General features: G+C 35.7%; 2 protein-coding genes across 9 annotated transcripts in view; one reads left to right on the top strand and one right to left on the bottom strand.

The window, feature by feature from the left end:
- Positions 1-13,014, top strand: part of ALG14 (ALG14 UDP-N-acetylglucosaminyltransferase subunit) — a 435,379-nt gene that overhangs the window by 254,743 nt on the left and 167,622 nt on the right. The window lies entirely within an intron of this gene.
- TLCD4 (TLC domain containing 4) overlaps positions 1-13,014 on the bottom strand; it is a 116,908-nt gene that overhangs the window by 37,768 nt on the left and 66,126 nt on the right. For all 8 annotated transcript variants that reach the window (XM_050778347.1, XM_050778355.1, XM_050778323.1 and 5 more), the window contains 3 exons: positions 9,756-9,845; positions 7,114-7,172; positions 5,625-5,719 (listed from right to left, as the gene is read on the bottom strand). In XM_050778347.1, the coding sequence (XP_050634304.1) occupies positions 5,625-5,719; positions 7,114-7,172; positions 9,756-9,845 (244 nt within the window). The remainder of the gene's footprint in view (positions 1-5,624; positions 5,720-7,113; positions 7,173-9,755; positions 9,846-13,014) is intronic.

The raw sequence follows: 13,014 nt of genomic DNA, 5'->3' as shown, positions 1-13,014 counted from the left end.
TTATCTCAGCTTTTTATTTACAATATTGCTTTTAGGGAATATTGCCTCCAATATTGCTTTTGGAAACCACTGATTTCCAAATGCATTCTTTTATGGTTCTCTTTCTACCTTCTGAGTTCTCCTTTGCCTGATCATCCTTTTTCTGGTCCCTGACCCTGACTGCACTGCCCTTTACACAAACCTTCATTTCTAATGGCATATGGGCCACTTTCTCCTGGGATAGCCATGCATCTCCAAAAACCTCTTAACATCTCAAAGTATCTCTCCAAACTGCTTCTCCCATTTCCTTCCATGGTGTCACCTTCCTTTAGTGCTCTGGATCATTTTGGTCTCTTCTTTCCCTTCCTTCCCTGAAATCCAAATTAGATACTGTGCTCTACTCATTGCAAAGTGACTCAGATTTGTTTCCTCCTCATTAATACAATCACCGCTATAACCATCAAAATTAGCTTCTTTGTAATCTGTCACCTATATTACTTCAATCACCTCTCCCCCAATCAGATTTTTTCTGCATATCACCATCAGCTTTATCTTTCTAACATGCCAATTGTATCAAGTTATTTTCTGGCTAAAGATCCTACAACTATTCCATGAAAAGCAAAAATGCAAGGCTGGTGAGTTAGAATTTTCACTCCACCTATTGGCTGGCCCTATCTTACTCATCCAAATGTAGAACCATCACTCATATCTATGCAAATCCCATACCCTGACAGCCTAAGTCCTCAAGATCACCCATGAAGATCTGACATCTCAGTGACTTTCCTCAAAATGTCTTCTGACCTAGGAAGCCTTCCCTACTTTTTTTCCAACCTAAATATGCATATTTTTGAAGGCTGAGTTTAAATCCCATCTATCTCAAAAGCTCTCTTAGAAAATTCAAAAGGCATAAATATATATATGAACATTTATGCAAAACTTATATAAACTGCAAGAATATACATCAAGTACTACCAGTAGTTATCTCTGGAGAATCAGACCTAAAAAACATTCTACTTACTAAACCCTATATTTCTATAAACTCAATTTTTTTAATAAACATCTATATTCAGAAAAAAAATTAACAGAAATTAACACAATGATCTTTCCATTCCTTAAATTACTACAGTATTACTGATTGATCCCTGGATGACATTTTAATTTTTAAATAGTATCTTATATTTAAATCTTACATCCCTAATTGAAACCACTGGTTCTATCTATCGTTATCCCCCTATGCTCCACCCTCCTTAGCTGAAAACCTCTGTAATACCTGGTTGATCCTGCCAGTAGGAAAAAAAGAAAAATTAAAAAATCCTAAAAAAAAAAACCTCTGTGAGTCACACTGAGGTGTAGAACTATGCTTCAGTAATCTTGCATCTATATTTTCTGGTCCTGTACACCATCAATATATCAGTGACTCTGGGCCCATTTAATCCAATACACCCATGACAGATAGCATCATAGGTGACACATAAGTCCATCAGCATAGGTGGCCATTCGATAAGATTCAGGTTATGCGTAATTCCTCATTACTTTATCCTTTTCTCTCCTAGTCAAGAAAACCTACTAAAATACAAATGAGATAGATGCTATTAAAGGGATAGGATTAAGTCTTTCTATAATATTTTTAAATAATTACAAATTCTGATACTTTATTGTTGGTAAATTAGGGCAAAACTCACAACTAATTTATGGTTAGTGTGGTGTCTCCACTCTGTCATCTACCTTTAAGGAGATTTGCATAGAGTAAAATCCACATTTGCCATGTCCTCTGCATGACTGTGAGGGGGAAACAAAACAGGATTTGTCTGATCCCTTCCGCAGCTTAAAAGAAAATTCTCCTTTTAGCAAGTGATTATGGAAGTCCGGATTTTCTTACTATGGGAAATTTTTCTACCAGCTAAGAGTGGCTAAGACCAGAGGTTTAAAAGGTAGGGGGGAAAGAGAACTAAGTTATGCACCTACTACTGCTAATATGGCACTAAATACTGACTGTTCTACCACCAAAGGCCTGGACAGAAATGGGCACCCTTTCCCTACTATACTACACTACACTGCACCATACTACACTACAACTATATGTTGGTAGGAAATAAGTTCTGGGCACCCCAAGTTGGAATCCTGTGTAAAAATGTGACTGTGTTCTATAGTGGCAATGATGGGGCATTTTTTAACAGGTAATAGACTGACCCACAGTCTCAAGCACAATTGAAATGGGCTTGAGACTCTGGGTCAGTCTATTACCTATTAATGGAAACCGTTTCAGGGTACAATCAACCTAGAATTGAGGTTTGGAAACAAAATCTATTACTATGTTTAATAACTATTTGCTTAATTGTAATCATTCAAGGCTTTTGATGATTTGCTTATAAGACAGAGATGAAGGTTTGAGCTAACACACAGGATTGGACTGCCAAATCAGACTCATGTGAAACAGTGTTCCTACCTAGCATTAAGCTCTACTAAATGTTACAAAGATAGAGAGCATCAAACAATTCAAATGAAGCAGAGAGAGGTCTGGGACATCAAGGGCCACTGGCAACCCAGGTCTTTCTTTCTTTGCTGTGTGCCTACATGACCTTCTCCAAGGAGCTGTGCCTTATAGATCCTGGGTTCTTTACTATAGGTAATCCTTACCCAGGGACACCCTGCTAAGGGCATTTCAGAGTTAATGTTTCTTCTTCCTAACAAACATCAGTACTCTATTTATCCTAAGTCCTGTTGACAAGGAGATTAGACTGGGCCACATGCCTTCTTCTTCTCCCCTCCTGTCCCCTAAGGAAGTGAATGGACTGGCAGGCCAGCTGCTTTCACCCCTTCCTCCTAGGGTTACTTAAGAACTTGGTGACATAACTTAGCTTATTGTTCATTCCCCCATTGTCTAGTTCTCTTGCATTAGAACTAAATCAAATCATTTCAACAAAACAGTTGCATCACAAAATCTCAGAATTAGAATAAAACCTTAAAGATTATTTAGTGCAAGCTCCTACCTAAAGCTTCTGCTGATTGTACCTACTTTTGTATCTATCTGATTAAAGCTATCTTACAGTAGAATAGCCACTTTAAAAGGCCTTTCCATTGTGATAATCTTCCAAACACTGAGGATGTCTTTCTTCCATAAAAGAGAAGTCTCCCCTACCTCTCTTTACCACCCCATTGGTCCTAGTCTCAACATCAGAATCAATCCAGAGTAAGTCTACTCCCCTTTCCACTGAGTAGTCCTTTCACATTTCCAGGGACATTTCAAGGCCATCATGTCCTTCTAGTTCTGAGTTTTTCTAGGCTGACATCTCTAGGTCCTTCAATTGTTTGTTATAATACAATAGCTACCTAATCTAGTATCTCCTCTCTACAGTTAACTAGCAGCTCTGTTCCAGATAAATGCAAGTTTAGGGACTTCAGATGATGATGGTCTTGGATATGGTCTGACCGGGCAAACTATGTGTGAATTGGATACCATGCCTCCCCTAATAGAATCTAAATTTGAAAAAGCTTTCTGTTTTAGCAGATGTGACATACTATTGGCATAACTGAGATACAGTCATCTACCACCTCCAGGTCATTCTGTATCCTTATGCATTGTTGAACCTAAATGCAAAACTTAACATTTATCACTATTAAGTTCCACCCATTTGTTTCAGTTTATAGTTCCAGGATGAAGCCTTTCTAAAAATGTAATACATTGTCCAATACGTTATCAGTTCTCCTTCCTAACTGTGTTTCAGTTATCTGATAAGCTTGCTTTAACTTTTTTATTATGGTAAAATATATATGACATAAAATTTACCCTTTTGACAATTTTTAAGTGTACAATTCAGTGGCATTAAGTACATTCATTTTGTTATAGAACCATCACCACCATCCATCTCCAGAACTTCCTATATTCCCAAATGGAAACTCTGTACCATTAAACAATAATTCCCCATTATCCCTTCTTCCCAGCCAGGATCACACCACTGCACTCCAGCCTGGTGACAGAGCGAGACTCCATCTCAAAAAAAAGAAAATTAATAATAATAATACAATGGGCTTGGAAATGGATGCATATTGAATGATTTTCACGTTTAAATGTTTTCCAAATATATTCTAACTCATTATCTAAAGGCATGGTTTAATTGGAGATAGAAGGTGATTCACAAGGAACACACAAAAAAACGAAGGCTATCAAAGTAATCAGAAAGGGTGTACAAAGGATGGCAGTTTGTCCCTAAAAATTGGGGATTAAAGCCTAAATGTGTTCATTTCTCTTAGAATAAGAGATCAGCTTGTCATGTTTTCCTTGATAATTAGTATCCTGCTCCGGGGTGAAAGATGGGTATCAGGAAAAAATGCTGTAGGATTTGTACCTCTCTATATAGACAGAAGAGGATTCATTAAGTTCTAAATTACTCTGCCAGAGAATTTTAAAACCTCAGTAAATATAGCAGGAAGATACAAAAATAGCAATCAAGACATTACATAACCTATAATACCTTAAATTCCAAAGAATCTTACTTTTCAACTATTTCTTCAGTAGGGATACATTTTAAACCTACAGGGAACTTGCTTCTATTTGTCACTTTAAGTTTTACTCTGTTCTAATAACAAAATCATTTAAGAAAAAAAGCTTACTGCAAATAGCTTAAATGGTTACATAAGTATTAAGTCAAAGTGCTTTCCAAATACAAGCTCTCATTATTACATAAGTGATAAGAATTTCATGACCATTTCCCCCCCCAAAATTATAATTATTATTATTTTTGTTGGCTTTACTTAGAATAACAAAATGCACAAAATGACCTGGGAATTCACTGCATAGAGAAAAACCTTCTTATAGTCAGTGAGTAACTACTGTAAGATTGGTAATAACATAGATCTATAGCATCTGTTAAGATTCATCATTTCATCTAACTTTTCCTATTTTGTTTCCCTATGAATAGATTCACTTTAAAAGATAAATTTTATACTATAACAATAGAAGACAGACATATAAAAAAGCAACCATCTTTAGGGAAAAAAAATTGCAGTTGCAATATATACCTTGAGTTCGTTGGTATATTTATGTTGAAAACCAAATGATTCTAGAGAAACCTAACAAACATACAAGGAATATAAAGTTGCTAGTTTACAAATCTATACATAGAAATTTTAGATACATAATTTAATATGCTTTACTGCCTGAGATCTTTTGGAAGAATCCTCTATTAACCTTGGTCTTTGAATTCTGATAAAGTCTGAGCAAGATTTCTCCACTGCTCCGAACTACTTAAATGTAATTATGGATGTATATGTAATTGCACATGGAATTAAACAGAAAAGAAATATTTTCGCTGGCTCATACTCTTTGCTGTTAAATCATAAATGCATCTAGAAATACAGACAAATATCTATAGCTACACAGTCCTGAAGGTTTTAAATGGAAATTCAAAGAATTAGGGTCATCTGCCTGTCTCAAAATCTATGAATACAAACAGACACACCAACACAGACACACAAAGTTATTATTTTAGTTAATACACAAGATAGCATATCACAAAAGCAATCCCTGAATGCATCTGGAGATGGTCTTTAAAAACTAAGAATTGTATGTTTAATTTATGTTCACCCTTACATCACTATTCCCAATCTTGTCTACTAGTTAGGCTACAGAAAATCCTAGAACTCACCAGTACAAGGTAGTATGCATACAGGGACGCACAATGATGTATTATAAAAAATTTGTCACCAATCACTTTCCAATACAAAATCATAATGGACAAATCTGTAAGAAAGACAAGTGAGTAAGGTATGACATAAGAAGAAAGTTGCACTGTTTTTCCAAGTGTATTCAACTCTTTCTCCTGCCAACTCATCACTGTCCACTCTGAGCCCACAGCACTTTGTTCATCCCTCAGTTAGTCTGATTATGTACTTTACCATAAAATCTCTGTTCCTATATGCCTCTCACCCACTCTCCCGTGGCTCCTCTAAGATAAGGGCCAGGTTATGAGCATCTTTAGACCCTCAGAATCTAGCACAAGGCCTGGCATATAGGTTGGTGCAGAAGTAACTGTAATTTTTGCCGTTATTTTTAACCACAAAAACTGCAATTACTTTTGTACCAACCTAATCATATGTAATAGAATACTTGTTGAAAGCATAAATGAATAACTTGTTTCCAGAGTTAAAATAAACAAAAAATATTATTGAATAGAAATAATTTTAAATAAGCTTAAGTGACTGATTCTTGTCACTACAATAATTCGAACAGAGATAAGATGGTCATAGGGAAGGTACAAAATGACCAACTCATTTATAAAACAAATTGTACAAAAAATATTTTAAAAATAAAAAAGAGGCCGGGCGCAGTGTCTCACGCCTGTAATCCCAGCACGTTGGGAGGCCGAGGCAGGCGGATCACAAGGTCAGGAGATCAAGACCATCCTGGCTGACATAGTGAAACCCCGTCTCTACCAAAAATACAAAAAATTAGCCGGGTGTGGTGGCGGGTGCCTGTATTCCCAGCGAATCGGGAGGCTGAGGCGGGAGAATAGCGTGAACCCGGGAGGCGGAGCTTGCAGTGAGCTGAGATTGCGTCCCTGCACTCCAGCCTGGGCGACAGGGCGAGACTCCGTCTCAAAGAATAAATAAATAAATAAAATAAAATAAAGTAATGCAATTAAATACTAATTCAAAATAGTGACACCACCAAAAAAAAAAAAAAAAAAAAAAAAAAAAAAAAAAAAAAACTATTAAAAAGAAAAACAAAGAAAAAAGCTTACTTCTGCAAATTTTACAAAAACAACACAAAACCATGACTATTGGAACACATTTCAAGAACTCCTGCAAGTGAGGGACCCTAAAAGTTAAACTTCGTTAGTTTCACAGTCATTACACTTAAGAGCCTCATTAGGACAAAGAGGCACCATATCCTTGCTGATAAAAAATGTCTAGGTCTCAGTTGTTTGAGGCATCACTCTGTAACTCTGATCTTAAGTGAGAACCAGAAAGCCATTTCATGAAAAGATATTTCATGTTCTACCATCATGACAGGTACATTTTTCCTCTGTATGCGTCCTAAAGGCTGTCTCAAATAAACCAAAAGCATAGACTGTGTATTCTTTGCATAATTCCGTGAGTAGTTTACAAACAATTAGACAATAACATCTCACATACCAGAAATGAGGTAGCCTGAGGCAATAGCAATATTCACGTTTGCAAGTGATGGACCACCCCTGAGAAAAAAAAGGTTCCTTTTTAAAGTATATAGGTTATAGGTAACTGCTACTTCTTTTCTCTATAGAGACTGAAACATAATGAAATTGCTTTCTATAGATTCTCCAATGGCAAGCTGTCATCTTCGAATAAAATTGCAAAACACACAATGACAGTTTAGCCGAACTGTGACGCATCATGTGGTACTGGTGTTAGCAGAAAGATGCTATTCCCAGGATAATCTGAACCCACAGGGAATTTAGTAGCCTTCCTGTTCAAGATTAATTGTTTTCATCAAGAGATTTTCTAGAGCCCATGCCTTCCATGAATTTTACTCTACCTTCCCTGAAGTATACAAAATTTCCTTGAGGGTAAATCAACTCTTAGAATTCAAACTAGTCTGAAATCTTCTAAAGCACCTAAAGCCAATCTATATTTAGAATTCAAACTAGTCTGAAATCTTCTAAAGCACCTAAAGCCAATCTATATTGAGGTCCCCAGTGTTAGGAACAGACCTCCTGGGGATGACTGAGTACCCAGTGCATTTTCCAAACTTAAGTTTTTATAACTACTCCCAGAATCCCACAATCCAGGGGCACAGCATTGCATCTGTTTTGTTTTAAATTGGAGAGTCATCCTTCATACTACCAGTGGCATTTATAATGGATTTAGAGTATACCTAAGGGCCAACTACAAGCCACTCCAATGTATTAAGTTACCTACATGAATACTATAATTTCTTACATACATTAGCTAAAAGTTTTACTAAAATAATTTTACCAAAACGTAATGAAATTTATAAATGTGTTTTCATGATTTGTTTGCAAAAAGCCTTAAGTGGAATCCCAGATGCTAATTTTTTTAAATTCCTTATTCTGAATCAGAGACTCAGTATCAAAAAATCATCTAGTCAGGAGGCTGGATATGGTGGCTCATGTCTGTAATTTTAGCACTTTGGGAGGCCAAGGTGGGCAGATCACTTGAGGCCAAGAGTTTGAGAACCATCTGGCATAACATGGTGAAACCCCATTTCTACTAATAGAAAAATTAGCCGGGCATGGTAGCACATACCTGTAGTCCCAGCTACTCAAGAGGCTGAGGCAGGAGAATCACCTGTAGAGGTGCAGTGAGAGGCAGAGGTTGCAGTGAGCTGAGATTGTGCCACTGCACCTCAGCCTGGGTAACAGGGTGAAACTCTATCTCAACAACAACAATCATCTAGTCCACTTCTGATTTTGAGGCAACATAGTATCACCATCATTCTACTGATGACTGGAAGGATTTGCCTCTCATTCCATGATAAGGAAATAATCATAACAGGACAGTTTAATTCTACTGTTTCAACCCCTATACATACCAAGGTCCTACAATTTATACTTTTGCTTCAAGAAACAAGTACAAATTATCAGTCCTTTATCTGGTTTATAATGTGAACTACTAGTGAAATTAACACAAACTAAAATAGCTGAACTACAAATATTTAACAGAAAGATTTAGCATAAGTTTTGCCTTCTTTACAAATTTTGATCTATAAATACAACCAGGAAAATTAGACCTGGAATAAATCATGACATAAAATACAAAAATATGAAAAATTATGTTAAAGTTTGATAAGGCAAAATTTGAACAATGAATCAAATCTTTGTTATGAAATTTACTTCCCAAAAGAATTGGTTTTATTTTGCTGATGGTCATGTTAGTAAAATTAAAATTAAAATTTTTAAAAAGCTAGAAATTTTGTAGGTAGACTATATAAAAACCTAGTCATGGAATTAAATTCACTAAATTAATTCTCTTTGAAAAACAGCATCCCCATGAAAATATATCAATACTGATATTATTCTTATGGGAATCATTTTGTATTTATGAATAGAAAAACCTCCTTGCAGTCAAATGGTGGCGGTCAAAAGACCAGGCTAATCACCCTACCTCCCCTGGAGCCCACAACCACCACATGTCAATGCATCACTTCTTTAAACATGCCTGCTCTCTCAAACTGAGCTGAACTAAGCCTTCTCATATAACACCAGGAAACAGTTTGCGAAATTTCTGCCATTGGAATCACATTTAAATTTTTCTAAAAGAACCATCTTACATGTTATCCTATTACTGCTGAACATAATTATTACTAGTACATTAGCGTTTCAAATCCTGTGATACTAAATTCCTATCACATGGCCATCTGTAACTTTCATTTCATCTCTTTGATATCAAACAATGAATCAAACATAAATTGGAGATAAAAAAGTCTTAAGTAGATATTATCCAAGTTGACCACTCTATCTCAATAACGATTTATTTTTCTTCAGAATCGTGATTACAATAACTTGGCTTTACTCATTAACAGAGTAAAAATGTTTAAATTATCATCATATTCTCCTTGTTTGGGATAACAATTGCTACACTAAGGCAAAATGGCCTCCATTTGTATTCAAATCTAAAATAAATCATTTAAATGCACTTTGCTGAAATGTCTGAGCACAAGCATTTTAACAAAGCATACACCATCAATGTTTTCTGTTTTAAAGTAAGTGATGTTCTTATAAATAATTGATATCCAAACATAAACGAAATTGGCAATCTTAGAAAAAGAAACAGCTTACCAAAGTGGATCAGTTTTAGTAGGCTCATCGAATAAGAAAATGTACAGGCCAAAAATACCAACCACCAAAGAATGGCATGTGGATACTACCCTGAAATTAAACAAAATACACACAAAGTTTAGATTCTTTGCAATAAAATTTAATTCTGACAAGACACGGAACATTCCTTTTTTTTTTTTTTTTTTTTTTTTTTTGAGACGGAGTCTCGCTTTGTTGCCCAGGCTGGAGTGCAGTGGAGCGATCTTGGCTCACTGCAAGCTCCGTCTCCCGGGTTCATGCCATTTTCCTGCCTCAGCCTCCCGATTCGCTGGGACTACAGGTGCCCGCCACCACACCTGGCTAATTTTTTGTATTTTTAGTAGAGACGGGGTTTCACTGTGTTAGCCAGGATGGTCTGGATCCCCTGACCTTGTGATCCGCCCACCTCGGCCTCCCAAAGTGCTGGGATTACAGGTGTGAGCCACGCGCCCGGCCTACACAGAACATTCTTAACAAGTGGTACCTGGAAGCATTTATATATAGGGGTGGAGTATAACAGAGAGTATAATGCAAAATTGCCCATTTAGAAATCCAAAGGCCACAGCTTTAATTTGGAATAAAGAAGGAGGAAGATACCAAGGCCTGCAATTTCCTGCTAGAGAACTGGTAAATCACTTCTTGGTTAAAAGTTCTAAGACAGATAGATTCACACATGACAATGACTGACAGACTTTTGTGCAGACAGATGGCAACCGGCAAGGCCACTACCCTGTACTCTGGCTCCAACCTCCAGCCCCAACAGCATCAATACGAGATAAGTTTCCTGCTCCAATCAGCTGGGAATGACTTCCAGATCTACTGGCTTTAACAAACTCCATATCCTTAAAACAATTTGAATGGATCATGATATGAAGATGTATTATCTTGAGAGACTTCAGTTTCTAAAGTACATTGATATGCACTATTGCACTTGATTCTTGTAACAAATTTGTAAGAAAGCAAGGGTAGCTATTATTAGTCCCTCATTATCATTATTATGAAAGCACTTCTAAATAGACAAATTGAGGACCATGAATTTATACAGAAAATTTGTTTTTAAAAGAAACACCCAAGTGAAAGCACAATGTTCTCAAGATCCAGGTCAAGTTTTCTTTTATAGAAGGAATAAGTTTAACATAAAAATCATAGTTTCTATGAATATATCTTGTTAATAAATTTAATGATTTGACTAATTCCCAAGCTCTATGTTAAAGAACTCTATTTAGGATACTTTGTATTTATCCATACAATAAATTTTTTTTACCCAACAATTTTAGATTTCTCACATCTTTACCGAGAAGTTCACAAGTAATGAAGCTTCTTTTCATTAGGATAAAAAATGAGAGGTACAGCAAAGTTTTCTCTCTAAAAATTACTGGTGTGTAATAAAGTTTTCTCTACAATATGATCCCAAATCTTTAAAAGTAAGTAAAACATATCAACTAACGTTAGGTTTGGTATCAGAAAATTTCATTGTAACTTGAGAAACCAATATACTTGACCTAATAGTGTGTTACAAAATAGATATATCATGCTAAATCAAGCCATATTTTAAATGAGCAAAGATTCTCACTAATTTAAAGGCATTGACCAAGTATCATTTATAATATCTAAGAATCATTTTGAAATGTGAATAATTAATCAAATTTATCTGGTTTACAAGTCTAATTTAATTTTCATGCCAAGCACACCTGCATTCCATTTGAGCACAGGATAAAAACATAAATTCCTTGGCTGGACATGGTGGCTCACGCATGTAATCCCAGCACTTTGGGAGGCCAAGGTGGGCAGGTCACCTGAGGTCAGGAGTTTGAGACCAGCCTGGTCAACATGGTGAAATTCTGTCTCTACCAAAAATACAAAAATTAGCTTGGTATGGTGGTACACGCCTGTAATCCCAGCTACTCGGGAGGCTGAGGCACAAGAATCGCTTGAACCTGGGAGGCAAAGGTTTCAGTGAGTGGAGATCACACCACTGTACTCCAGCCTGGGTGACAGAGCAAGACTCTGTCTCAAAAAAAAAAAAAAAAAAATTAAATTCCTTGGTATCAAATAAAATACTCCATCTAAATGGTCATACAGCCAGCTCTCTATTGCTATTCAAAAATTCTATAAAATAAAAAATATATATAATCTCTCTCACTAACTTGTTTTACTGTTTGGTAACCATAGTCAGAAAGCTCCCTTTTGAAAAAACCTAACTTTGTATTTCCGACTCTCAGGCCTCAGATTCACTTCTCTTTTGAGATGTTATGTGGAAAATTCTAAGCCCTCAGCTGATGGAAATAGTGTATGATTCAGTATAGAAATGTTAAATGTTACTTGATCCGGTCAAATATCTCCCTCTGTAATGAAGAGGAAAAACAAATACCCTGCCCTTACTCATACACTATTCTGTATTAAAAGTCTATACTATAGTTTCAGAAACTTCTGTTAATAAAAATTTTGTATTTTATTATTTAAAATTAGATTCCTAGCAAAGGAAAATTTAGATTCCTTAGTATCTAAAAAAAAACTCCAAGATGATACCCAAGATAAAATATTTCAATTTATTTTCAAAGAGGGTGGAAAAGAAATGTTTGTGCATGTAGAGAAATAGCACTCTAAGGAAATGATTAATGGCCATTTTAGAATAGCAATTTTAATTTAATCACAAGTAGTGCAAATATTGCCAACAGAAATTATATAGCTCAGTCAAAAAGAGCTAAATTTTAGAGAAACATTTAAAAATTAGTAGTATTTTAACACAATAAGACTTTCGATGTGATAGGCAAGAAACTGAATATAATTAAGAAAATTTTTTACAAGATATAACACCTGTAAGTATATACATTTTCAGAAAAAGTAACAATTGAGTACAACAATTTCTCACTTGTAATTAAACTGCTGTCTCTCAAGTGGGCATTTCCAGTAATTTTTTTTCCTCCATTTCTTTTTATACTAGATGGCTCAGACCATTCATTGTTTAGAGACTCTTTCCTGATTACTAGAAAGAATTATGTGTGTTTATCTGTATGTTTCAAACATACAGAAGGCTGAATTTTAAGACATTTATACATACTTTACTCAAAATACAGCCTCCTTTTCCTACTTTGCACTTCTCCACCACACAGCTTAAGTCCTATGTAAACAACGCTGGAGTGACAAGCAGGAGCAAACTTGAAAGAAAAGCACCATTGAATACCTAAATTAATTTTATATAATCCCAGACTCCTTTTCAAATAGAAACTCAGTCTCCCAA

Source organism: Macaca thibetana, chromosome 1 (genome assembly GCF_024542745.1).
Source record: "Macaca thibetana thibetana isolate TM-01 chromosome 1, ASM2454274v1, whole genome shotgun sequence".
Classification (NCBI taxonomy): domain Eukaryota; kingdom Metazoa; phylum Chordata; class Mammalia; order Primates; family Cercopithecidae; genus Macaca; species Macaca thibetana.
The sequence above is the reverse complement of the archived record's forward strand: the minus strand, read 5'-3'. Positions and strand labels throughout refer to the sequence as shown.